We start from the raw sequence: 27,344 nt of genomic DNA on the forward strand, positions 1-27,344 counted from the left end.
GAACAGTATTGCAATTTCTTTTTATACCGAAAGGCCGTATAATAAGTATAATACTTTATTTAACGTTTTATAAAAGTGCAACAGTGCCTGTAGTAATAAAACTCAGTAAATGGAGTAAGCGTTTGGAACTCTGCGAACTTTTTAAGAGTGTAAACCATCTGAAACTTTCCGGGAAACGAGACAACAAAGCAACACGGAAACCTTCCACGGAGACAGCGGAGCTACCTTGCTAGAAGGAAAGGAAGATGTTCAATGGACAGTAATCAGAAAGGAGGTAAAGTGGCAAACATTTCATTAACTGAATTTTGAGTGCAGTGCGCGATAAAGCTAAAATTTCAAATAACACACCCTCGATTTAAAGTTATTTATAATTTAAGTAAAATTAGATTTCCTTCCTTTTGTTTGCAAAATAAATGTAATTATTGGTGTTAAAAAAAGGCCAACTTATATTTTGTGTTAGGTGAAGTGTAAAATAATTTTAACCAACCTGTAAATTTTAATAAGACTTAGACGCAATTCTGCAATTAATATAAAGTTGATATTCTGCAAGTAACATTTATCATTCAACAACGTGATAACTGTATTTATATTTGTAACTTTTATTTTATCTTTCATTTCAATTATTAAAGTAGCTAAAGAAAAGATGGAGTTTTCATTAACCAAAATTTATTGTTAAACAGTTATGGTACAGGTAACTTTAAATGAAAGGCTAGCAGCAAACGAAGGCTCGACAGAAGCCCGAGGCCACGAAACCCTGAGATAAGAGTAAGTAATATTTTGACTTTAAAATTCAGCGACATTTATTCCACTTTTTATTTCACATTTATTACACCTATCGAAGGTAACAATCCGTTCCGATTTATTTAGAATTTTCTTGAATGTTGAAACAATTCCATTGTTAAAGGTTTGGATATCCATTTCAACAATGAAGAAAATTCTATATAAAAAATCGGCACGGATTGTTGCCTTCGATAGGCTATGAAGTTTCTTCTCTAAAAATTTGAAGTCTCTAGGCTGAAATTCGTACGAGAAATTGTAAATTTTCCTGAAAGGTTAAAAAAAAAAAAGATACGAAGAAAGTAGTGCCATCTATCGGCAAAATTTTCCCTTTAAACCAACCTTAAATCAGAAGTAACTTACGCAAAAGTTTCCTTGATGCAGTTTTAATTAAAGCCACACAAAACACCTGCGGGTGATTTTATTGGAGGTGAGTAATTTAACGTCTCAGGATTATGTCTTTTAGGCTAAAGGAGTAAGAGACTGGAGTGCGTGCGTTGTACTGCAAACATCTTTTTGCATTAATGTCTATAATTCAGTAATAAGTCTGCCATGAAAGAAAATATAATATAGAAAACGTGCAAACACAGCGATAAAAGCACTAAGGTAAAATTAGTACAGTGGGATATTAATCATCTTTAGCCGGGTCTCCGTGGCAAGGGTAAAGAAAGGCCCAGAGAGAGAAAGTAAATCAAACACTTCTTCGGGTTGCCAACTGAACTGGAAACGATAAATGAGTTGAATGAAAACAGGAGGAGACAATCGCACTGCTGGAAGGACATGGAAGTGACGAAGAAACATAAAACTTTAGGGATCGTTCGGTAGTCATCTTCAAGCAGTGTTCGTAAGTCTGCTGGTAGGGCAAAATCTGATCGAAGGTGAGTATGATGAGAACAATCCACAAGAGATGTTGAATACTTTGTCTAGCTCCACAAGCCACACACATTGGTAAGTCTTCGCCACGAAGTGGAAATCCATGTGTTAATCGTGAATATCCACTGCGTAGCCGAGTTAGAATTCGTTTCTCCTATCGAAATGTTGAGCTGGTGGTTCAGATACCAAATGCAGGTTTGAGAACATGTAATTTATTGCTGACAGTCTGATCCTATTCAAGCTGCCATCACTGATCCAACTAAGCATCCAAGAGCGAACGCAGATTCGTATTAGGTATGGAGAGATGAAAATCCCCCTTCATGAGCAGCAACTTTCTCTGCTCACTATGCTCCTTCACTACCAGCTATGCCAATGAGTCGGAACCCAGAACAGTTGTACCTCATATCCTTGTGCTAATAATCTAGGACATGATGGGAAGATTTAGTGGACGAACAGATGTTTACTTTTCACATTAAGGAAGCTACTGGGAGCACTTTGATGGTCACAACAGATTAAGATCCTACGTATATGGCATGCAAAAACAAAACAAAGTTTGTAAAATTGCTACCAGTTCAGCAGTCAAGATTGATGAAAGGGCGTGTAATTTAAAACTATATGTATGTCTAATTGAAAATAATAATAATCAAGGACATGAGACCGAATAAGCACTTTTGGAACCATCAGTATAAAAGTTGTTAAATCTTGATATTGATGTACGAGGGAGCGAATCTCTTGTTCAAATTAGTGAGGGTTAGTGCTTGGCTTTTTGTACTTGGCCAGATGGAAAGAAATAGCTGGACGAAGTTATCTTCCATGATGGTACAGGTAGAAAACCCAACTGACATAAAGGGAACTTCGATGGCAAGGTCATAGAAAAGTTCAACAGCACGAATTCCAAACGGAATGGCATTGTTGGGTCGTGCATGATATCGATTGTAGCGATCTCTGGCTTCCAGTGCAAAAGATGTATGGTGAAGTATTGACTTTAAATGAGCAAAATAGAGCATCAACCGATGATGGCCTGTGTGCTTCAACATACAAGCTGGGAATAGGATTAGTACGTAATGCTGCAGTCACCAAACGTATGCCAAGATGATGAACAGTGTCCAACTGGTGTAACGTGGTTAAGTGCGGCTGATCCATAAACAACACATTCATAGTTCAACTTTGAGCGGGTTAGAATACAATACCGCCGTAGGAGGACAATACGATCGGCATTCCAGGAAATAAGGGAGAACATTTTAAAAGATTGAGTGCTCTTAGATAGCCATATCTCTCATAGATGGGCTATCCAAGTATTCAACAAGGAAAGATCACTCTCAACTAATAGGTTTAATATTGGACTAAGGAAGGAGTTGATCAAGTGCTATATATGGAGTATTGGACTGTATGATTCAGAGGCTTGGATACTATACAAGTTCAATATTTAGTGTTTCGAAATCTGGTGTTGGAGGAAGATGAAGAGAAAGTACATAGGGAATAACAAACGATGTTGTTTTAAAACAGAGGAGAGGAGAGGACGCTTTTAATCAGCATCCTTCATCAGGGTGTCTACTAAAATTCCAAAAGTGTCGTAACATTCAAAAAATTAATAACAGTACCTATATTCTTTAGCACTTATCTTTATCTTATATCTATATTCACAGTTGTTCAATATATTTACTGTATATAGTGATTTGTTCGGTAACTAACCAACAGCAAACACACACAAATCCACTTATCTTAAAATTACATATCTAAATACACATGGTGTACATATATTCGCGAATTTACGTGCGAAGTAGGGCGAATTTTTGTGCATGCGATAGAAGCGTGCTTGCATGCAATTTAGTAGCGTCTAAAGCTGACCATAGACATTTTTGGCGGTGAATTTTGACGTTTCAAAGAACAAAATTTTCCAGTCTCTACTTGTACAGATTAAAAAATCGTGACCCAAAAGCTAAATTTCTTGATTTTCATGACCGTTTTCAGATTTGCTGACTTTCGAGACCGATAGACACCTTATTCCTAGGAAGGCCAACTGGATTGGACACATCTTGCGAAAAAACTGTATTGTTCATACCGCTACAGAAAGGCCCATTCCATCTCCATTCAGGCAGGGGGGGGAGGGGGCCAGGTGACCATCTCCGATTTTTTTTTAAAAAGTATATTTGGTAGTCCTATTGGAGATATGAAACCTGCAAAGAGGTTTTTCCCAGAAAAAAGTTTGTCTTCGAGTTATGGGCTAACGAAATTCGGACGAAAATTGTAATACAAAAGTGAATGAGCATAATCTTGAAAGACACGTAGTTCAGTAACTACTTGTGATAATTGGATGATTCTTTTTTATTTAAAAGTGCTCAGATTACATTTGAGGTTCTGATATAAAAAGGACGAATTACAGTCCAACAAGAGTATTTTGTAAACATCGGAAAACTTAGTAAAAAAAGTAAAATGCAAGAATTTTGACATTTATTTTCCGTATGGAAGAATGAGAGAATAACCGTATTATTGTGACACAATATAATACTTCTTCTGGGATCCCTATAGATAATTTTGTTTCCCTTCTACGATGGCACATGGGAGAGAAAACGTGAGTGAAAGTATGATAAAACGTCATTTTCGCCTTAAATTAGGACGGATTTTCTCCAAAAGGCCATTCTTAAAAAATCTGAAAATCTGCCCGAACGATCTTTCATTGTTCCCTATGTGAATCATGCAAACAGAAATGGAGATATTTGTGTATTAAAATTTTCGTAAATTTTTAAAATATTGTGTTGCACGGGGGCCGGGTATGCAACCACGCATAACATTTCGCGCCTGTAATGTATGCAACCATGATACTGGAGTAGTTGCATAGTATTGCGCAACATATACCTAGGTATGATGCAAGTGTTTTGCAGTACATCAAACGCTCTGGAATAGCTCCCATTTGGCATTTAGACTGCATTGGAGATACACTGCATTGTGTGAAGTGCGCATGTCAATGCATCGTCTTGTTCGTGTTTCACAATAGATATACTATCTAATGTATATAAAAGTCTGTTAGCATTGCAAATATGTCTTCACAATATAGCACCAAGAGAGTTCAGTGCAGTGATTATCTAAAAAGACACAAGAAAGTAATATACAAAAGTAACACGAAAAATTTTACTGTTGTTGGTGATCTTGCAGAGTCATTACAAAATTATTTCGGGTCACAAGTATAAGTAAACAGTGCTGATAACTTGTGCAAAAACTGTTTTATTTATTACAAGGCTCAGATCGAGAAACCAGCTGCTTCGGTTGAACCAAATAGTGCAATCATTATTACAGATCAAATGACTGCAGATGACGATTCACTGACTTCAGATCCAATCTACGTTCCAAGTAGTGCAGTGATTGGTACTTTAAATAGTAGCATAAGTGCACTTGATACGCAAGTGTCGCCCGTGAAAAAACCATGGCAAGTGAAGGAAGAAAGAAGAGTCACGTACGTAAAACGAAAATCAGAAGAACTAGAAAACGTGTTTTCGACGACAGTGTCTGGAAAATTACAAGATGCTTTTGCTGTGAGTGTACCGTGTTCCTTAGAAACTTCGTCCGAGAGTTGCAATAATTGTGAAATGTGGTTTTCCAACATCACTTGTGCAATAGAGAAATCACCCTATCGTTAAAAAGTATGACTTCTCAGTATCATGCCTGAAACCTTCAGTAAACGCATGATCGTCGAACTCTTCCCATCTGCGACAAAGTATCTAATAGATAAGTCACGCAAAGTGAGAAAAGAAAAGGGTGTGTGGGCAACGCCAGATCCGTACCAAGGACACCCTTTACCGACCCCTTACCTCAAGACTACATTGTCATATTACGTAGATGATGATAAAGACTGTTCTAGACAAGTTTGAATCAAAAAGATGATGTTTCTGTATATGAAAAACGGTGAAAAAGTAAAAAGAGTTAAACGTTTTATGACCCGCTCCATTAAAGAAGCCTTCAGATTGATGAATGAAGGTAATTCCGATATAAAGATATCTATTTTTAAATTTTACTCTTTACGTCCCAAGTGGGTTAAATGTCAGCCGGTGAAACAAACATGAACATGTATTTATTGTACCAATATAAATCTCATATGTACATCCTTGAGCAATCTTACTGAACGAAATATAGTAGATACAGATCTGTACTCTTTATGTCTCTGTGGCGATCCTACCGAAAAGTGTTGGTTGCAAGAATGTGAGAATTGCCCAGGACTAAATGCAATTTCGGAACAAAGTTTAGAGATACAAGATACTGATGAAATCACGTATGCACTATGGGATAGCGGAGATCTTGTGAAAGAAACTGGAAACCTAAATAGATTTTTAAAGCATGTAAAGTACTGGATTTCAAAAGGAATAACTTATAGCTATATTGGAAAAATCCAGCGAGAAAGCATAGCGGAAATAAAAAGATCTACACTTCTTGAAACATCCTTGGTATTGCATTTCGATTTTGCCGAGAACTTGTCTGTTGTTTTGCCAGATGAAATCCAAAGTTATCATTGGCACAATTCACAGATATCTATATTTACGTGTTGTGTACTTCAATGGCAACAGAAAAAGTTATGCGGTAGTGAGCAATGGCTTGCAACATGATAGTGCTCATGCACTTTGTGCAATCAAACTGATACATCAAGATGTTAATGAAATCACCGACAGATGGAGCGGCTTCTCATTTTAAAAACAGGCTCCAGCTGTATGAGCTTGAAAAACATTTCTAAGACGATTCAATCAACAGAAGATGGATCTTCTCGGCAACGGGACACGGAAAAAGTGCATGTGACGGTATAGGTGGGCTCTGCAAACATTACGCAACAACGTTTAATCTTCGAAATGAGCCGGTAAGAGCTATAAGGGATGCAGAATCGTTTGTCAACACCGTTTCTGAACTTATCAAAGACACAAGGCTCTTATTATTAAGTGCACGTACTATTCAAGATTTCAGAAATCAAAAATCACAAGAGTGGGCCAAGGTTAAACTTGTGATTGGTATTCAGTCTAGTCATTTTTGGCAGGTCGACAATACAGGCACATTCATGGCAAGAAGCACGAAACATGTACTTGAAAAAATACAAGTAGCTAACAGTTCCAAAAGAATATATTATGCTCTGAATGACCTTCAAATTGGAGATTTTGTTGCTTGCGTCTATGATAAGCAGTGGTGGGTGGGTCAAGTAGTTTCACTCTCACAGGAATTTCGCGATATTACACTGTCTTTTATGATTCCTCATGGACCAGCAACTTCCTTTAAATGGCCAGCTGAAAACGATGAGTGTAACGTTAATTTGAAAGATGTTCTTCTAAAACTCACTCCGCCGTCTCCTACTTGTGCCTCAGCACGCTATCACAAATTCCTTTCCAAAGAAGTGATGCTGGTACAAGACATCTTTGCTTCAACATGACTTACAGAGAGAGAAGCCAGTATGTAATAATTAACTATGCTATTGATTAATTTTTCATGTTATTTATACATACCACAAAATTGTTTAAATCGACCACTTTTTGTAACATGTTAAATTCCATATATATATTCTAGTGTACATTTATATGAGAATATTGCATCATTGCACGTTTCGATTTACTTCTTCAAACGATGAAAATTAAAAAAGAAAAAGAACTACCACGCCAAACGTGGTTGCATACCCGACCCCTGTGCAACACAATATTTTAAAAATTTGCGAAAAATTTAATACACAAATATCTCCATTTCTGTTTGCATGATTCACATAGGGAACAATGAAAGATCGTTCAGGCAGATTTTCAGATTTTTTAAGAATGGCCTTTTGGAGATAATCCGTCCTAATTTCAGGCGAAAATTACGTTTTATCATGCTTTCACTCACGTTTTCTCACCCATGTGCCATCGTAGATGGGAAACAAAATTATCTATAGGGATCCCAGAAGGAGTATTATATTTTGTCACAATAATACGGTTCTTTTTTTAATCCTTCATACGGAAAAAAATGTCAAAATTCTAGCATTTTACTTTTTTTTACTAACTTTTCCGGTGTTTACAAAATACTCTTGTTGGACTGTAATTCGAGTTTGTTTTTTTTTTTTTTTTAATATATCAGAACGACAAATGTAATCTGAGCACTTCTAAATAAAAAAGAGAATCATCCAATTATCACAAGTTGTTACTGAATTACGTGTCTTTCAAGATTTTGCTCATCCACTTTCTTATTAAAAATAGTGATTTTCGTCCGAATTTCATTAGCCCATAACTCGAAGACAAATTTTTTTCTGGGGAAAACCTCTTTGCAGGGTTCATATCTCCAACAGGATTACCAAATATGTATTTTTTTTAAAAAAAAAAAAATCAGAGATAGTCACCTAGTCAATTTTGCATATACCTGCCTGAATTGAGATGGAACGGGCCGAAAGTAAACGAGGAATAGGAAGAACAAAACTGACAGATCTGAAAGAAAGAAAAAAAAAAAAAAGATATTGGAAGTTAAAGATCAATAAACGTGGAAGAAACATTTCCAGGCCCAAATCTAAAATTGGAAAAAAAAAAATATCTTTAATCTTGGACCTACCAGAGGGAGAACACTCAATAACATGTATTCCTTCGTGTTCAGGAATAAATTCAATATTCACCTTACTTTTTAACTACAACAAAATATCTATTTACAATGTAGATACTTACCAGAATGTCTGGCGTATTTTCCTTAAACCGTGTCGCAGGAAATGGAAAATCTACTCGATCAAAATAGTTGGCCTGGCCGTTGAGGCCAAATCCTACTACCTCTCGATTCCCTACACGAGATCTGCCAAAAGCGGTTGCTATCGGCACTTTCATAATCTGTTGAGGCACTAGTCGCAGCACGTGGCTATTCATCTTTGCTGCTCTGAAAGACAACAATATTTTGGTTTTAATAATATACGAAGTACATTTTCAACGTAACAGGTCATTCAATTATCCATGTAATCCAACTGGAAGATTACATTACAGACACATAATCAGAGCTAACACTACCATAAATTTCCTACCAAGATTAATAAATTCGGTAGTATTTGACAAAACAAAAAATAGGAATGCAAATTGTGATCTTAGTTATTAACTCACTGACAAATGTTTGGTACGTTCCCGAGACGAGGAGCTGCTGGGAAGTTCGTACCCCAATCCAGGAGTGCATGTCGAATAATGAAATTTTACAATTATTCCACATACTCCCCTCGAAGTTACATATACTTTTTTCCACGATGATACAATTTTTACAGACCAGTTTAAAAAATCCTGAAGGCTGTTCACGTATCACTGTTCTGTACGACTAATCATAAACTTATCAGATCCGAAATGGAAGTCCTTTCAAGCGTTGTTTGAGTTGGGAAATAAGTGGTAGTCTGATGGAGCTAGAATTAGGGAACAAAGAGGATGACCTAGATACTGAAACCCTAGATCACGGAATGTCAATTGTGTTTGCAGTGCTCGATGGACAGAACTCCTTTTCCAACTTCCTGCAGTATTGCACTCTCAACTTGTCTTTCAGATTTGTGGGTAATGCAGAGTAATACGAGGGAGGATCAGAAACTAAGAGGAACGAGGAGTGTGCGGCAAATTTAATGCACTCAGAGTTGGCAATTGTGCAGTTTCGGCCACCACCACCACCTACGGCGCTAACTGGCGACTCATTTGGAAAACTGGTGTGACGAAGTTATTCGATTTCTGTGGGTGCGGCTGAAATTCACCGACAGCTGGTAGACGGTAATGGCTCGTCAGCATGTCGCAGAATGATGTCGAAAATTTGCGGCTGGTAGCGAAAACGCGCCCGCATACAGCTCAAAGTACCACACAGTGTTGAAACAGTTCCGTTAGGACATCATTGACCACCTTCCCTACAGCCCGCAATTCGCTCCAAGCGACTTTCAGCTGTTCTCACACTTGGAGCATGTAGAAGGCTGTCGCTTCGCTTCACTTCGTGGCAACGTGGTTGAACACGCAAGGACAAGATTTTGATCAGGAGGGAATCTTCAAACTCATCCCATGATACAAGTGCCTTAAATGTTATGGAGACTATTCGAAAACTAACCTAATGTATGTACTATCTGTTGGCTGTACTGGTTGTATGAAATAATATATACATACATGTTTCCCTGCAGGCTTTGTAACCTTACTTTCTGATCATTCCTCGTATTCTGCATTAAATGTATGACTCCTGGGCAGATATAATCCATGATTATGACTTAATTATTCCAGAAAAATGTTGTAAACACTTTCCCAGTCGATTTCTCTCCAACTTCTTGCGCTAGGGGAACATGAGTGCTGCCACTCCATCTACTATTGTTCATGGATCGTAGTGTACAACCATGTTTCGTCCAAGGTTACTATTCGTGACAGATATTGGCCTGTATTGCGATCAACATGGACGATGACTCCTTCATGCCCTCACTCTTTCGCCTTTTGATCTGCTGACAGATTTTTGAGAACTCATTCTGCCGAAAGCTTGCGCACGCTAAAGTCATAATGAATTATGCTCCCGAAAAATGTCCACAATTTCTGCCACATATTTTGCTCCACAACCCATACTCACTGTGATCAAGATTTGGATTTCCTCTACAATTAAAAAGAAATCCATAGAAAAATATACCCGTAGTTCAGTAACTTTTAAGATTTGAAATTTCACTTTAACACAACTTGTGAAATAGAATGTTCTTAGGCCACAATGGTTCAGAAGTGAAACCCTCATCTCTGACGTGTTAGGTCCTTTGCTCGATCCCAGCTTCCGCTAAGTGGCTCGGTGGCGGATGTGTGGGTTTCATCGGGGTTGTCCCGGTTCCTCACACTTCCTTCACTAATATTATCCATCTCATCTCTCCCTTTGTCTGTGTAAAACCCTGGAAAGTTAACTTAAAAAGAGAGCGTGTTCTTCTCAACAGATGCTATAACGTAGTAAGAAGTCCTTACTTATTAGAACTTCAATAATTCAGATTATTATTTTAAATTTTATACATATACTAGAAGGTTGGCAAAAACCATGGTTTTTATTGAAAAAACCAAAAAAACTCATTTTTTGGTTAAACTAGGGTTTTTTTTTTTTTTTTTTTTTTTTTTGTTTAAATAATTTGCTCTATGTATTTATATCACATATGGACAGAAACAAGTTTCTTTCGCCCCTTGGCGTTACTATGCAACAACCGGGTTATAATGGAAGAGGTCACATAAGCTTAAAGCGGAATCCAAACCGCTCCTCGGTTTACATCCTGTCGATTCACTCACAGAGGACTCCTGATAAAAATACATTGTACTGATCTTTACATACTTGTTAATGTAATTGTTAAGAGTTATTTCAGAACAGAAAGATAAACAATTGCACAAGTGAAACCACTATACAGAATTATATATGGACAATTTCAAAATACTGCAGAGTACAGAAGAACTATTTCAGTCTAAGTTAGTTTACTACGACTTTTATTAGTCTAAGTTAAAGAAATACAACGACGTAATTTGTATATCAGTAAGAAAAGTGAATAAAGATTCGAATTATTTGAGTCCACTTTGGCTCTGACCCATTGATACATAAATAGATACCAAAGATACTTCTGATTTTAATAAATGCCTCTCTTAGGGTTTGTATGGCTCCCCCCTAAAAAAAAAAGTACGTCATGTCAATGTATTTTATCAATAGTAAACATTATTAGAACGAAACAATATTTAGAATTTCTTTGATTGCAATTGCATAACAATAATAACAAACTATTTTAAAAAATCACAAAAGAAACATTCATAAACTTATATTTGAAAAAAGAAAACAAAAGTTGCCTTGTAGTATAATTTCTTTGAGTAATGAATGCCTCAAGCTCAGACAATTTAGGTCTGAATATAATACGAATAAATATACGGGGGTGAAACGTAATAACCCATAATGTTTTTACGAACACACACTTTTACGAACATATTCCGTTTTTTGGTTTAAACCAGCCAACCCTGTATACTAGCCTGGAGCCAACTGTAGTTTTCGCCCCCAGACTGCCGCATTTACTCGATCTACGGCCTCGCACTTCATGTTTCAGCCTTTGCGTCACTTCGCAGGGGAAGAGAACGTTCGATAGCATTAGTCTTTACGAAAAATTTAAACCCCTTTCCCGTTAGAAGACGCACTACAATCACAATGAAATGATAAAAACTCATGTCAACCCAAGTGCTGTGTTCAAAAATTCATTTCAAATGGTTCACCGGTTTTCCTCTAATGATGAAATTGACAATTTCGACGTTATTTTCATACATGAATGGTAGAAATTAAAACTTCCTCCCTTCTCATGTCTAAAACGGAATTTCTGGAAAGGTTGTGGCATATTCCCACTTGTTTTGATGAGTTTTGTACAGCAAGTTTCCAATCTCTAATATGTTTCTGATCTTGAGGGATTTTGAGATGTGGCCCTTATATAATAACAACTGTACCCTTTTTCATCCCTTCTAAAGAAAACGTCAAAAAAACGCTGAAACAAGTTTTTAATTATATAAAATTAAAAGCGTAAATAGCAAGGGAACACGGTGGCTCAGTGGTAAAGCGCTTAGATCTAATGCATGGGGTCACTGGTTCGATCCCAGCCAAGTTAGTTTGTGGTGGACTTTGTACTTGTAGGTTTCCTCGAGTACTCCCATTTCCTCCCACTTTCTCATTCTACCAATTCTACCATCATTCACTTGTTTTTAAGCAGCGTCTTCCTTAGCCTAAGAGGCATAATCATGGAAGATTTCATTTCTTAAATACCAATTGTCATGTTTCTAGCCTTAAAGGATTTCAAGATATTACAATCTTATCTTAACATATCCAACCCACACCCTTCTTCCTTGTAGGAAATTCGGAGATATGGACATTTTACTATAATTGCCATCCCTATCCCCCTTTTCTTAATCGAATTCCCAAAAATCCTTCCTTAGTAATATTTTACGTAAAATACAGGGGCAGACAAAAAAAAATAATAATAATAATAAAAATAATAATAACAATTTAAAAACACTTCATATAGGACATGTAAGTTTGGCCCTCCACTGTACAACACGTGCTACGATTGCCGATAGTTTTTTGTTTTCAATGTGTCATGTGGACCTTCCTCTTCCGTCAGCAGTAACCAGTTCACCTGTGAGTGTCGTGGTGTGAAAGTGGTGCGGTATAATGTGCGACCTGACCGACTTCCAAAGAGGCATGATCGTTGGATGCCCGTCTGGTTGGAGCTTCAGTGGCAACAGTGACGAACATTGTGAGAGTATCGAAAGGCACTGTGTCCAATGTCACGAGGGCATACACAATTCATGGGCAAACGACGTCTGCAAGCACAACAGTGGTCGAAAGACAATCCTGTCAGATGGGGACCGGAGGGCATTAAAACAGTTGAGTTGTTTTTAGTTTAGCGACCCTTTCAGCAGCGAGGCTATATGAGACGTGGACCTACATTAACGTGGAATCCGAACCACATGAGCTCCCGCCGGGAATCAAACCCGGGTCTCCCACGCCAAAGGCGCGTACGCTAACCGCTTAGTCACGAGGGAGCTCTGCCATTAAAACGGATTGTAACAGCTAAAAAGAAGACCACTGCAATGAAAATTACATCTCAACTCAATTCCGGCCTACAGAACCCGGTTTCATCGAAAACAGTGCGACGGGAACTTCATAAAATGAAAATTCATGGCAGGGCCGCTATCACCAAACCCCTGGTCACAGCAGTAAATGCGAAGCGGCATCTATCTATCTATCTATCTATATATATATATATATATATATATATATATATATATATATATATATATATATATATATATATATATATATATACACGCCCTGTCAAAATTTGAAATTTCTAGCTTAACTGGGTGTTGATGAGTCAATCACTCAGTAGTGCTATAGAGATTTTAATTTCTATTAATTGTAGTGCAGTGTAACCACTGTCCTAACTATTTCCATGGCTATATAGACGGGCAGTTGATTATATACATCTTCAGTTCATACTATTATATATATATATATATATATATATATATATATATATATATATATATATATATATATATATATATATATATATATATATATATATATATATATATCCTATAAGTCAGGCTTAATTTTATAGAAGTGAATGTGTGTTATGCATGTAAAATCCACAAGCAGTTTCCTGTATATTTCGATAAATCTTGTTGAATGCTAACAATAAAATTCAAAAGGGCCAAAATATTGGAACTAGTTTTCGTTTTCATTGGGAATTTAAAAATTTGGGTGTATCTGAGAGGTTTCTGAAAAAGTGCCTGCAATTGTTTATGACCTATAAATACGAGTGTATCACAACACGGTGCATGTAGTATTTTATAAATCTGAACAGTCTTTTTCCAAGGTTTTACTTTCAAAATGCTTGCTAGCAACAGAGAAAGTGGTCTATCCACGAATAAGCCTTCTACCTGTTTATACACAACAAATCGGCTTACGCCGCGGTGGCTCAGCGGTAGAGCGTTCACTTCTGGTGCATGGGGTTCCTGGTTCGATCCCAGCTCGCGCCAAGTGAGCTTTGTGGTGGACAAACACGATGTGCATGGGTTTTCTCGGGTTCTCCCACTTTCTGTATTCCAACATTTCATTCATTTCTCATTAGTGATGGGTAATTCCGGAACGACTCGTTCCAAAGGAACGAATCCTTTAGTGGAATGAAAGGATCGAATCTCTGAAAGGAATCGAATTAACTTTGGCGGAATCAAAAGATGGATTTGCTCAGCGAAAGGAAGACAGTGGATTGATATAGTGGAACTAAATGACGGACCTAAACAACACGAGTGTGGACCCAGTTGATGCATTAATATAAATGGAATCGGACAAAAGCAATACTGCAAAACAGATGGACAATGTATAACAGAAAAAAAAGACCTACTGCGCAAGTTTAGAACAAACCAAGCCTTCTTTATGTAACTTTTGTCTCCCTTCTCAGAATATTCTGATTACCAACACGCTTTGGGAGTGGAGAGCACCCATGGAGGGAGTGGGAAGGGTGGCTACTACTAGTCTTATCAGAATGTTTGTTGACTGTTTTCTCTTCCACACGTGTTCAGAGTTTCCAGGTCTACTGATTTTTTTGTTTGTTTAGTAATTAAGAAAAATTTGTTTGGTGTAACCTATGTTGATCCCATTATCACGTATCCTAATGTAAAATTAGCAATCGATTGCTTGATTATTAAGAGTCCTGTCCCAGATCTTCCTACCGGGATGAGATAATGAATAAACTGAGACAGGAGAAAATAGGATAAATGAAGGAGAAAATACTTCAACACTAGGTGAAATGGTGGCGTACGTAATGGAGTTTTCGGGATTTAAACCTTCTCTGACTAAGATGATAATGAAAAATAAACATTTATCATATATATAGAGCGAGAGATAGATAGATAGATAGAGAGAGAGAGAGAGATGCAAGGGCTCAGAAAAAAAAAACTGCTTTTTTGGGAAAAAACTCGTTCTGCTTCGCTTTTTTGCTTGGGAAATTTTGGGCTTTTTTCAAAATTCTGCTTTAAATTGATAACGCAGACTGTTTCGCTTCTCTATAACACAAAAAGTCATTTAATTAGTGGTTGATGCCGATAATAATATAAAACCTCGAAAATAAACCATGAATTTCAAAAAAATATTTCAAACAATTTTACTTCTCAACATATTTACATTATGAATTCCAAAGGATTAACAAATGCATATAATAAGAATTTTTTAAACCTCCTATATACAAATGTAAGCAGGGTTGGGAAGAACCATGGTTGTTTTTGAAAATGCCAAAAACCCGTTTTTTGGGGGAAGTTTCAACTAGGCTTTTTTGGCTTTAGATATTTTGCTTTATGTATTTATATTACATATTGACAGAAATAAGTTTGTTTCGACCTGGTGTTATTATGCAACAACGGGGTTATGTTGGAAGAGGTCACATAGCTTAAAGAAGTCCGGTCAGTAAATTTCCTAAATTGGGAAACTTCCGCCCTAGCCATCGGGAAAATCCCGTCATTACTCTAAATGTAAAACAATAACGGAAAAATCCTGTTATTGCTTTGCATGTAAAATTTAAAGGTCAACGTATCATAATCAGTACGCTAAAACTGAGGTATTAAATTACAAATTTAGTACATAGATATCATTGAAAGTCCAATCCAAGCTAATGTTGGAAGCTACGTAGGCAATCGATAAATTATGCCAATTTTTATCAATATATTTAAGCAACCTTGGCTTCTTTATAAAATAACAGGCATTCAGGCATGCAGAAATATACAATTTGGTTTCGTTTCGTATGTTCAGGCTTAACATCCTTACGTAATACCGAGGTTATCAAGGAGAAGACTCGTTTAAAGTTACATCCAAACCGCTACTTTGTTTACGCATGAAAAAAGGGTTATGGTTCGACCGAGAATTGAACATGGGATTAAAAGGTGAAAAGGAAATAAAACTAATGCAGATTGTTTGATGTGTGGAAACGTCACCATGAAGTTCACACGATTCGCATTTTTCGTTCTTTTTATTTTTTTGGTTTAAAGCAGTTGTTTATTTTTTAAAAAAAGAAAAAAAAACAGCTGGTGTAAACCAGCCAACTCTAAAAGTAAATACTTCTTTTAAAAAATACAAATAACTAGCAAAATTCTATGTAGTATTTTTACTTCAAAATATTCCATACCCTCTTTTTGGAACAAAATAAAATTAAAATAAAACATAAGAGAAATACTTAGATTTATATGATACACTTAAAGGTTGCACATCTAGAGCTTTTGGTTCTGTATATTCTTGAAATTCTATAGTTTTATATAACCACCATCACGGTTTACTCATTCCTCAAGTTTTCTGAATTTTTAACAAGAGGGATTCAACATATGAAGGGTGAGGCAAGAACACGGTAACCCACACTTTTACTATTTTAAGAAATTAGAGATTTTCTGCTGCACAATCCATTTTGAAAGTCGGAAAGCTGATTTTTCAACTAAGACTATACATGAAGGACTGAACGAAGCGGTATGCGTTGCTGTCTATCTGCTGCATAACTCAGCAATTGAAAACTTGTTGGTTACCATATTCTTGGCTCACACCCTTCATATCATTACGAAACTCTCCCCACCCCACCACCACAAAAAAAAAAAAAAAAAAAAAAAAAAACTACGGAATATATTTAAGTTAAGATAAATACAACTGCACAACAAACATGACTGAGTGGAGCTTTTGCGCTTCTATTGGGAAGTTCGGGATTCAACCCAGCATTCGACCATTCTGACAAAGCTTTTCTTCATTCCATCTGTGAAGTAGAAATTGTGCGTGTACTGTGAGTTGGCCGACTTCCTTTCTTATTGTTTTTAAATCGTTATTATTACTAATTACCAGCAATGACGGTTTTGCGAAGGTTAGAAGGGTGATCTTTCGGACTGAAGCATGTTCCCCAAAATTACGGAATGTCTAAAACAAAGGAAATATCTATTAGTTATGCCTTTACTCATAAACTTTAAGCTCCCGTCAAATAAAAATTACGAATGTTTAGAAAAACTAAACATTAGAAAGAAAAAACCCTCCCAAAATACTCTCCTAAATCCGCCACTGATTCTCAGTATAAAATGATCTTCAAGGCTGTATTCGGAAGATTATCGCTAAATATATCAACGAAACGAAATATTATGCCTGTACTCATAAACTTCAAGCTTCTCTGAAATAAAATTAGGATATTTTAGAAAACGAAACAATCAGAGAAATCCCTCCCAAAGTACTTCTCAATCCGCTACTGATTATTTGTATAAATTAGTATTCAAGATTGTATCCGGAAAATTACTGCTAAATCGTTGCACAGCTACAGTATAACAGAAATGTGGAAGTACGGTTTGACGGATATATTGAAAAACGTACGCTTTGACGAATGTAAAGAAAAACATAAGTTTAACTTTTGCGCTAGAAGCTAGAGTACTAAGCTCTTACAAATGAAACACGGATGGCAAACTATAATGATCTAAAGAAGAAAAAATGTCGATAACTCAAAAGTTAAATAGCCTCTAAAATTGCCCTCAAATACTACATTCTTCATGTTAGCTTTAATTGGTAAAACATGTGCTCCATCCATCTTGATGGTGAATTTCAGAGCGAAATATGACATTTAGGTCATGGAATTCTTATCTAACTATAGAATATACTATAAGAAAGCTATTTATATAAAAAAAAATTATGAAAACGAAGAAAACTAAAATTTCCAAATTTCTCGTTTTTTTCCAAAAAAGCAGGCTTTTTATGAGAAAAAAAACATCGATTCAAAAAAGCCGGCTTTTTTGCATCTATCTATCTATATGGGTGATTCCACGAAAAAGGGAAATTTTCACTTGGAAAATTTTTGTTCCGTTGATGGTTGCCTATTTCGATAAAAATATCACATGCACTTACTACTACTAAGTACATGTTAATTAGGTGTTCAGCAGAGCTGAATCGTTATTGGTGTAGTAAATAAAAAATAATAAACTTTTCAGCACCCACGGAGTTGAGATTAGTTAACACGGAGTTGAGAAACATGATACATCTGGGTGATAAGTTTTGGTTTATAAGTGATTAAGCTTATAATTTACATAAAAATTGAAATAATTTTCCAATAGTTTTTGTAAGTTAGAATTGTTCTCCTTATGTTGAATAAAATTATTTGTTATACAAAAATACTCCAGAAAATACTGCAAACATATGAAAATATATCTAATGAAGGTTCCAAAATTGCGTACATATATATATAATATGAATATGTGACGGAACTAAAAAAAAATATGCATACACTTATCGAATACTGAAAAATTATTGCGCTTTCAATATGTTGACTATCATATGGAAAGGACAAACTTTTCACATAAGCTTACGAAACAGACGAAGTAGTCACTAAACCTGTCTATTGTCTACTTCATTTGTTTTCTGAGCTTATGTAAACCGTCTGTCTTCTCTGTGTGATCAAGTCAACACGTCGAAAGTGCAATACTTTTTCAACATTTGGTAAGTGTATTTGTATATTTGGTATATATACAAGGTGTTTCAAAACAATACACACATCGTTTGGGAGCTGATTCCTGACACCAAGATAAGACTAAAAGTATAGAGAACTGGGTGCACAACTGCTTCCTTTCGGAGTTATACGCTGCCGAGAACATGAAAAAAATGAACTTTAAAGGTCCATAGCTCCAAAACTATGAGACCTGCCGTAGTCGGGTCACGACTTCACTTAGGAACTAATATGTGCACTATCCAAAAATATGTTTCAGAATCCTGAGGTACTCACGAAGCAATTTTTATAGAGGGAGTTTGGCTACGGGCATATAATCTGAAGTACTCACCAACTACTTCTATAAAAGTTGTTGTGCAAGTACCGCAAGATTCTGAAACATGGATATTTGGATAGCGCACATACTAATTCCTAAGTGAAGTCTGACCCGACTACGGTAGGTCCCATAGTTTTATGCTATGGACCTTTAAAGTTCATTTTTTTTCCATGTTTTCGGCAGCCTATAACTGCGAAAGGAAGCATTTGTGCACCCAGATTGGTCTATACCTTTTATCTTATCTTGGTGTTAGGAATCACCTCCCAAACGTTGTCGGTATTGTTTTGAAACGCCCTGTATAATGCACACTAAATGACAGTGTAAGGCACTCATCATTTCTGTCTTCTTTGGATAATTCGATGTTCTTTGTTAAGTAGCCCTCATTTTCCACTCCAATGAAGGAAATGTCTTGAGGAAACAGGGAAGGGCTGTTCTAGTCTACACAGAATGACAACTGCCAACGCTTTTTAAATGTCAGGTTTAGTAGGCCAGGAGAAATTCCTCCCGATCCGCGTCATAAAATTGACTGTCCGTATATTGCCCTCAGACTCTTCGACAATCCCTGAAAAGAAAACAATTAGTTGATCGTAAGATTGAGACGTCAATAGGTTAAAAACAGATACCATCCATCTTGACTTGACTGAAGTTTTACCTCCGGCTACCTTACAGCCGCAAAACCGAACTTCCGCGAAACTCCTTAAATGGGCTAGAACCCACCAGCCGGTCTTTGAGTGTGAATGACACGTGGTCAGCGTGTCAGCTCCTACGATCGTTGCGATGGTGTGCGCGATCAGGTTTCAGTACATCTCTACTCAAATGAGTTTTTCAATTGCCTCACTGTGCGAAGTAAACACCATTAATTTTTGAGCTTCCACCGGGAAACAAACCCAGAACCACGCACGAAAGGCGAGCATACTAGTCACTAGACCATAAACGATCTTTATTTCTATCAATACATTGAAGGAACAAATATTTGGAAGAGCATGAGCATAACAAACACTATAGGATTATCAACTCCGTGAACTTGTCTCAACACCGTGGATTCCTTAGTTTTCAGATGGACATGGAGTTGAGAAAATCGAATATAATTTATCTTTACCGGCCCACTTTTTGACCAGTACATGTGAGTAATTGTGTACGAATTTTCTACGTTAAGGCGTAGGTTCTTCAAGGGAAAGAAGGTATATACCATACAAATCCATTCAGTAATAAATACCATGGTGTTGAGTATCAATTAATATACGCACCTGCTTTCCACACACAAAAATATTTTTCCTATAGCTTTTAACACATGCGCACAACTTTTTCTGTTCTTCAGTCAAACATGTCTGCCTTGTCTTCTTGTGGGTGTTGCCAATGTGGACGACCATGCTATCTGTTGAGAGCAATGACAATTTTTTCTTATGCCATGAAGTTGAGACGAAATAGAGGTGACAGAAACGAAGCATAGTCAAGCTTTCGAAAATAATCGTTATAAAGGTTCTTTCCACAAAACCGAAACATTGAAGTGTTCTCTTCCATTTAATTACCATTAAATGATGTTTGATTTGCGACTTTAGTTGTAATTTATTGATTAAAATCAGTCAACTGTAGTCTGTGACAGCCCACGAGTAGTAGTTTGAAGAAATGCCCGTGACAGAAAATTTCCCTTTTTCGTGGAATCACCCATATATATATATATATATATATATATATATATATATATATATATATATATATATATATATATATATATATATTATACAAACACCTGGAATTATACGACCGTGGGAGCTTGAAGCGCCCTTGACGAAACTCTGCGTACGTCACGGGGTGAACTAATATACTTTCCAAAATTCTGATTTTTGTACGACTAGGTTTCTACGCCAAAGTTGCTAATATTTAAGAAACAAATCTTCAGTTAAATGTCTCTTTCTTAACGTCCTAACGAAAATAAATTATGAAAGGAATTAACGAAATTTGATGGTATGAAAATGTGGGAGGAAACAAAACAACCCCAACAAAAAACTAGTAACACAATGTTACCCATCACGAATTCTCATGATTATAGGTTCGCACCATGAGTGACTACGACTGCGACACCGCAACCCCCCAGCAAAAAGAAGAAAATAAAAACTTGAACTCCATCAGGCAACCACAAGCGGTAGGAAATGGGGTAACCCCGAAGATAAACCCGCGCACACAGATGAGATATAGGATCGAACCAAGGACCCCGTGCGAACACAGCCACCACGATCTAACAAAATTTCTCTGTTAATATCTTTATTACTTACAAAAAGTACTTAATAACGCATTCTATATTGTCGAAAAGGATGTGTAAAAGCTATTTTACAACCAGCACTAGCGTTACAACGTTGCTAGACTTAAGGAACGCAAAAACCGTAATCAAGATAAGAATGGATTGTTTTATTGTCCGGAGAACCGAACAATAACATTTCTTGCGTAAGTAATGGACTTTAACACACAACATTTTGTTGCTTATATTCACACATCTCTAGTGCGTGGGGTTCATGGTTCGTTTCAGCTCAAGTCAAGTAAACTTTTGTGGTGCACAAACACCATGTGTTTGGTTTTTCTCGAGGTTCTCCTGTTTCTTCTCGCTTTCTTCAACATTTCTTTCATTACCATCATCACCATCTTCCTTAGCCTCGGAGCATACATAAACGTTAACTTTTAAATTTTTTAAAAATAAACCGTATCCTGACTTGTTTTGCTTCGAAATTTTACCAATAAAATAAAAGAGCATTATTACAATAATTTGAAAACGTAATATTAAAGTCAGTTCTAATACCTTGGATTGAACCAATGCTGCACGCAAGAAATTAAATAAAATGAATCTTTCAGTTTTACGTCCCACGGTTATGCCGGGTAGGCTAAAGGAGACGGTGATGATGAGTAATGAATGAAATGGTGGAATGAAGAAAGTGGGAGAACCCCGAGGAAACCCACACACACGGTGTTTGTCCACAGGTGCACGCAAGAAGTTTAAGGTTTAAACCCTCCTGAGCAAGATATGGAATAATAAACTTTTACTATGTTAACTTATATATTCAAAAATCATGCTTGTCGTAAAAGAATGAGGTTTACTGGATGAACACCCCTTGATGAAATTCTGCATACGCCACTGGCTCGAACTATACAGGATATTACTCATGGAGTTTAACTTACCTTGGAATTCTATGGAACTTTTACATGCGGATCCGCTGACATATCCACGGGGAAGGCAGTGGGGTTGACCTCGGCCCACCCCCAAAGACCACCTTTTTATAGGTGTATATATAAAATAATGTGCTATGTTATTCAGAATTTATCTAAAACTTGTATTTTAAGCCTACATTATTCGTCCGGGAGACAATCTGCCCACACCAAACGACGTTTTTGGATCCACTAGTGTGTGGATCCGTCATAATGCACAGACCGATTGTTTAGAACGTACATTGTATAAGGACATAGAATGTATATTGTCGAGATAATAAGTTTATTTCCGTTTTTCATCTTTTCAAACTCAGTGATGATTTCAAGGTTTTCACCAGATAGGCTTACCATACGTCCAGGATTCAAGCACGTATCCGGAAAACTGTTTGGGATTAACTAATGTCCCAAATTTTCGGGTTATTTAATGGAACGCTGACAAATTTCGTTGTGTTTAGACAAGTGGTCGGGTTGCAAAGCTGTCTTGTCCGGATATTTATTTAAAAATCAATAGTGTAACGTATTCTTCAGAAGAATACTTTAATTACTTACAAAATAAAATTTTAATCAGAAAAATGATTTAGAAAATAACTAAGACAATCATAAAAACATACTTCAAGTAAAGAAAATGGGTATAAACATATTTGGAATTTAAGGTTAGGCTTTTTTTAACTTCTCAATAACCCCACCCCATTCTAAAAAATGTCCAGAAATTGCGGTAATCCTACCTTGGGGGATTTTGAATACACGAAGGGGGAAGTAGTACTGCAAAAATACTGGTAACCCACAGTAAACACGAAGGGGAATATTCCTCCTGGGCTACCCCTGAAATCGCCACTGATTTAACCCTAGAACACCAAGATATATTTGGGTTACATGGAACACCAACGGGGGGAGGGAGGGCTCTGAGGCCCACAAAATAAAAATCATTATTTCTCACGGAAAATAATTTACGTTGTCTGATATGAACTTGGGATGTCTAAGATATCATATATTTTTTACTCTCTACTATTACTAGGTTTCTAAGTAGTGTTGCCTACTTCCTAGGTTAGTTACTAAGACAGTGGGTTTGAAACACTGACATTACAGTTTATGTAAAATGGCCTTCAGATAGTCCAAGATTAAACTTCATTTTTCTCCGTAGTCACCGTACCCTGATGACATTTATCGTTTATCTGATGCTTAAATTTTGTCTATCAATCCCCGTGTAAATTTTGTAATTTTGAGGGGACACTTGCGCAACTTACTTGAAAAAAAAAAATGAAATCTCTGAGTTTTCCGTCCCACGGTTATGCCGGTTAGGCTAAAGGAGACGGTGATTATGAGAAATGAGTGAAATGGTGGAACGAAGGAAGTGGGAGGAAACGGGAGAACCCCGAGAAAACGCACAAGCATTGTGTTTGTCCACCACAAGTCCAAAACGCAACACCTGAATACAGAACGTAAATACAGAGAAGCATGTATGCAGAAAACAAGGGACAACGATTTAGAATAGGAGTTCATGTATTTGTAAAATTTACAGAAGAAATACATAATGAAGCTGCATACTTACCAAGAAACTCAGGTAGGAAATGAAAGGTGTTAAGCATAGAATCTAATATGCAGGATATACAAAGGTAAAGGAAGTGTGTTATGAAATGAAACCAAGCCTAAGTTTTACGTCCCACGTTTATCCCGGCTAGGCTAAGGGGGGCGATGATGATGAAAAATGAATAAAATGGTGGAATGAAGAAAGTGGGAAGAAAAGGAGAACCCGACAAAACCCACGCACACTGTGTCTGTCCACCACAAAGTTCACTTGGCGCGAGCTGGGATCGAACGAAGGACCCCATGCACCAGAGGTGAACGCTCTACCACTGAGCCACCGCAGCCCCCCAAGATGTGAGAGAGTTCATGATGCCCAACGATAGAAATAAGTACTAGCACAATCATCTATTGTGTAAATGCTAATTTTGAATAAAGTGGAACTGACAGATATTAATTTACAATGACCATGCTAAAGCAAAATTAGAACCTTTGTGAAATAGGAAAAGAAAACACTTTAGGATGCCATAGAATACCGAACTTTCAGTATCTTATTTCTAGGAGCGAAGAGAGAATAGTTGGTAAAGTTTTAACAGAAGTCTGGTTTATTGAAAGACAATCTTAAATGACTGGAACGGGACGACAGCCTATGATATTAATTAAAAGAACAAACAGAATTTATGATTACGTGGTAGAATCACGTTAAATGAAGCTCTTGCAAGAGTTATTTACAATTGTAGCTCCTTGCAGACAGTAGCATATGTTGGTTGGTGCTTTTCGCGCATACCCACAATCGTAACGCGTATCTCCCTATGGAATCGCCCCGAGTGGGTCCACCAGCTCTGCCCTGCCCCTACGCAGGTTTGGTACAATTTTATGGCGCAAATCCGCATGCATACTTTAAGGTTATATGCAGTTTGTGTGTACCATATTTGTTAACTGCTCCAGGGTGCTCTCCCCGAGAAAAAACGCTGTATTTATAACCATAGCAGTTAATTCCTCTTGACGTGGATGTGCACCGAACAATGCAACTCCATCCATAAAAAAGGTATTTATGCAGTCATGTATGGACTCATATTGTAAATCTACACCCAACAAAGCACGTTAACCAAATATATGTTGTTAAGTCAAGTACACCGTAAATAGTGCTATAATCTTCCCGTATTATGTGTCTGCCTTCGAAAGGCTTCACTCGAGCAAAAATGAAATGAAATGAAATCTTTGAGTTTTACGTCCCACGGTTATGCCGGTTAGGCTAAAGGAGACGGTGATGATGAGATGAGTGAAATGGTGGAATGAAGAAAGTGGGAGGAAACGGGAGAACCCCGAGAAAACCCACGAGCACGGTGTTTGTCCACCACAAAGTTCACTTGGCGGGGGCTGGGATCGAACCCGGGACCCCAAGCACCAGAGGTGAACGCTCTACCACTAAGCCACCGCGCCCCCCTTGACTCGAGCAAACTGTAATGCGATGAATGTAATGCAAATATACGGTGTTACTACAAAGAATTGTGATAGTGTCATATTATAAAGTTTCTGCAGCGTCATGGTATGCTAAAGCGTAAAACCAATTGTGCAGTGTGGAAAAGAAGTAAAAATTCAGAAATTTCTCGTAGCGGGCTATTTGTACCCAGGCAAGCACTGAAGCCGTTTTGAAGGCAAGAAATATTACTTGTATTTTAAGTGTTTTTGAAGATAAGAATTATTACGGGTATTTCAAGTATTTTTCCACTACCCTCGTTTAGACGTATACCCCCGTCGCTAACGCGCCTGCTCCTTACGGACGCACCCCATTGCTATCGCTTGGCGCCCTCTGCTGCGCCCCTGCGCTGTTAGATAGCGTTTGTTCATTTTAATGGCCACTTAGCATAAGTTCGTAGTTATGTACTAGGTCCTCATTTAGTCCATATTCTGCAAAAAGAAACCGAAAATGCACAAAAAAAAGTCATTGGTAGAACCATCTGCTCGAGTAATGCCCTTTGGTGTACTACCTACCGACTGAATAATGAAACGTGTGTCCTAGTGCATGCCATCTTGTAGCAGTAGACAACAGCTTTCTTGTGTACTTTTTGGTCGAATTTTATTCAGAAAGTGCTGTACTTATAATTCTTCTTTCCCTACAATGATCATGGACGGAACGTAAATGTTGCTTACATTTTTTTTCAAAGGAGCTAAAACGAGTCGTTTTTATCCAAAAGGCAGAGTACACCTATTTTTTGTTTGTACCGTAACTTCACCTATAAATATTACTCCCCTCTACAACTGGAGTTGTAATCTTCCTGCTGCAGTTAACGTGTGTGTACAACCAGAATGTATATTCGATCAAGTTTCACCGGCCTATTTTAGCAACTTCTGCACTTAACTTTAAATACAATAAAAAGATAAAAATAAATAAATACACTACAGCATTGTGAGAACACGTAATTGACTTAAAACCTACTGTTTTCTGAGCTTACGTTAATACTATATGATTCGTCTGTACTTCTTAGTTTCTGAAATACCGGATTAATACTTCGTACTAATGTTATTACACTACTTCGGTTTTTTAAAAATAGATTGTTACTTCAGTATAAATCTCACGAAACTTAAATCTAACACGTATCATTTCACCCTAACATATATGGGTACACAATTACCCAAAAATGCTACGATAAGTAAAAAGTCCCATTCCTCAAATAGCTTACCTTCCTTCGTCTTGCAGCCAAGATGGCGAAGGAATGAGGAAAGTACCTCCGTGCTCAAATTCAATGCTAAGGTCTTTTTAATTGAAATTATGTAACAAAAGGAATCTAATATTTAATTAATACTTCTTTAAAGGAAATCACAAATTATTAATTGTAGATTATTACTAAGTTTTACTTGTTTTGATTATATAATTTACGTCATTGCAGTGTTGCTGCCTAATATAATAAAGTGTTCTCTGCTTTATAACAATAAATTTCTTTTCGAAGCTATAGAATTTCCCATTACATACAAACTTTCCTGCTAACTAAAATAGGTATGTATCTTGCCGATTGAAATACAGCAGTCAAGGGCCGGCCTTAGATGAGATGGATCCCATTTGGTAACAATTATCGTTTCCCCCAAGATCCCAGTCGACTAGCAATGCACTTTTTGCACTTGATAAGCTGACAGTGATATCAACCTGAAACTTCACAAAATTCCATCTTGGGAGCTGGAAATTCCTATTTTGTTATAGAATTCCCAACTTAACAGTAAATTAACCTCTTCAGGCAGTGTGCGAATTGACTGGGAATGAATTTCACCCATATGCACACACTCACACACACACACACACACACACACACACATATATATATATATATATATATATATATATATATATATATATATATATATATATATATATATATATATATATATATATATATATATTTGTATTTATTTCTTTTGTATGAACTTACAAGTACGAGGAATGTCCTCAAGTAAGTGTAACATGCGTCATATATACAAAAAATTTACATGAGTAAAATAAAGTAATATTACCTTGTCATGATATTTACGTACTCCTCAATCGTATAACAAGAATTTTCTAATAGAAATAATTTTAACTTTTGTCTGAACCTTTTCATATTTTCTTCATACTTTATATCAATAGGCAACATGTTGTACAACTTAACACCACCATAACTTACACTTTTTTGATACATTGCTGACCGGTGATTACACAAATGAAAATCA

At 36.8% G+C, this 27,344-nt stretch overlaps 1 protein-coding gene across 3 annotated transcripts in view; it reads right to left on the reverse strand.

Annotated features, from left to right (window-relative positions):
* LOC145669829 (cytochrome c oxidase subunit 4 isoform 1, mitochondrial-like) overlaps positions 1–26,470 on the reverse strand; it is a 34,904-nt gene extending 8,434 nt beyond the window's left edge. The window contains exons 1-2 of one of the 3 annotated variants that reach the window (XM_081738183.1): positions 26,327–26,470; positions 8,298–8,499 (exon numbers count right to left, since the gene is read on the reverse strand). In XM_081738183.1, coding sequence (XP_081594309.1) covers positions 8,298–8,489 — 192 coding nt within the window. In that variant the 5' untranslated portion in view covers positions 8,490–8,499; positions 26,327–26,470. The other 2 variants (XM_081738181.1, XM_081738175.1) reach the window with 2 other exon arrangements.
* Between the last annotated feature and the right edge of the window lie 874 nt (positions 26,471–27,344).

Source organism: Thermobia domestica, chromosome 2 (assembly GCF_964235325.1).
Source record: "Thermobia domestica chromosome 2, izTheDome1.hap1.1, whole genome shotgun sequence".
In the NCBI taxonomy this organism is placed as follows: domain Eukaryota; kingdom Metazoa; phylum Arthropoda; class Insecta; order Zygentoma; family Lepismatidae; genus Thermobia; species Thermobia domestica.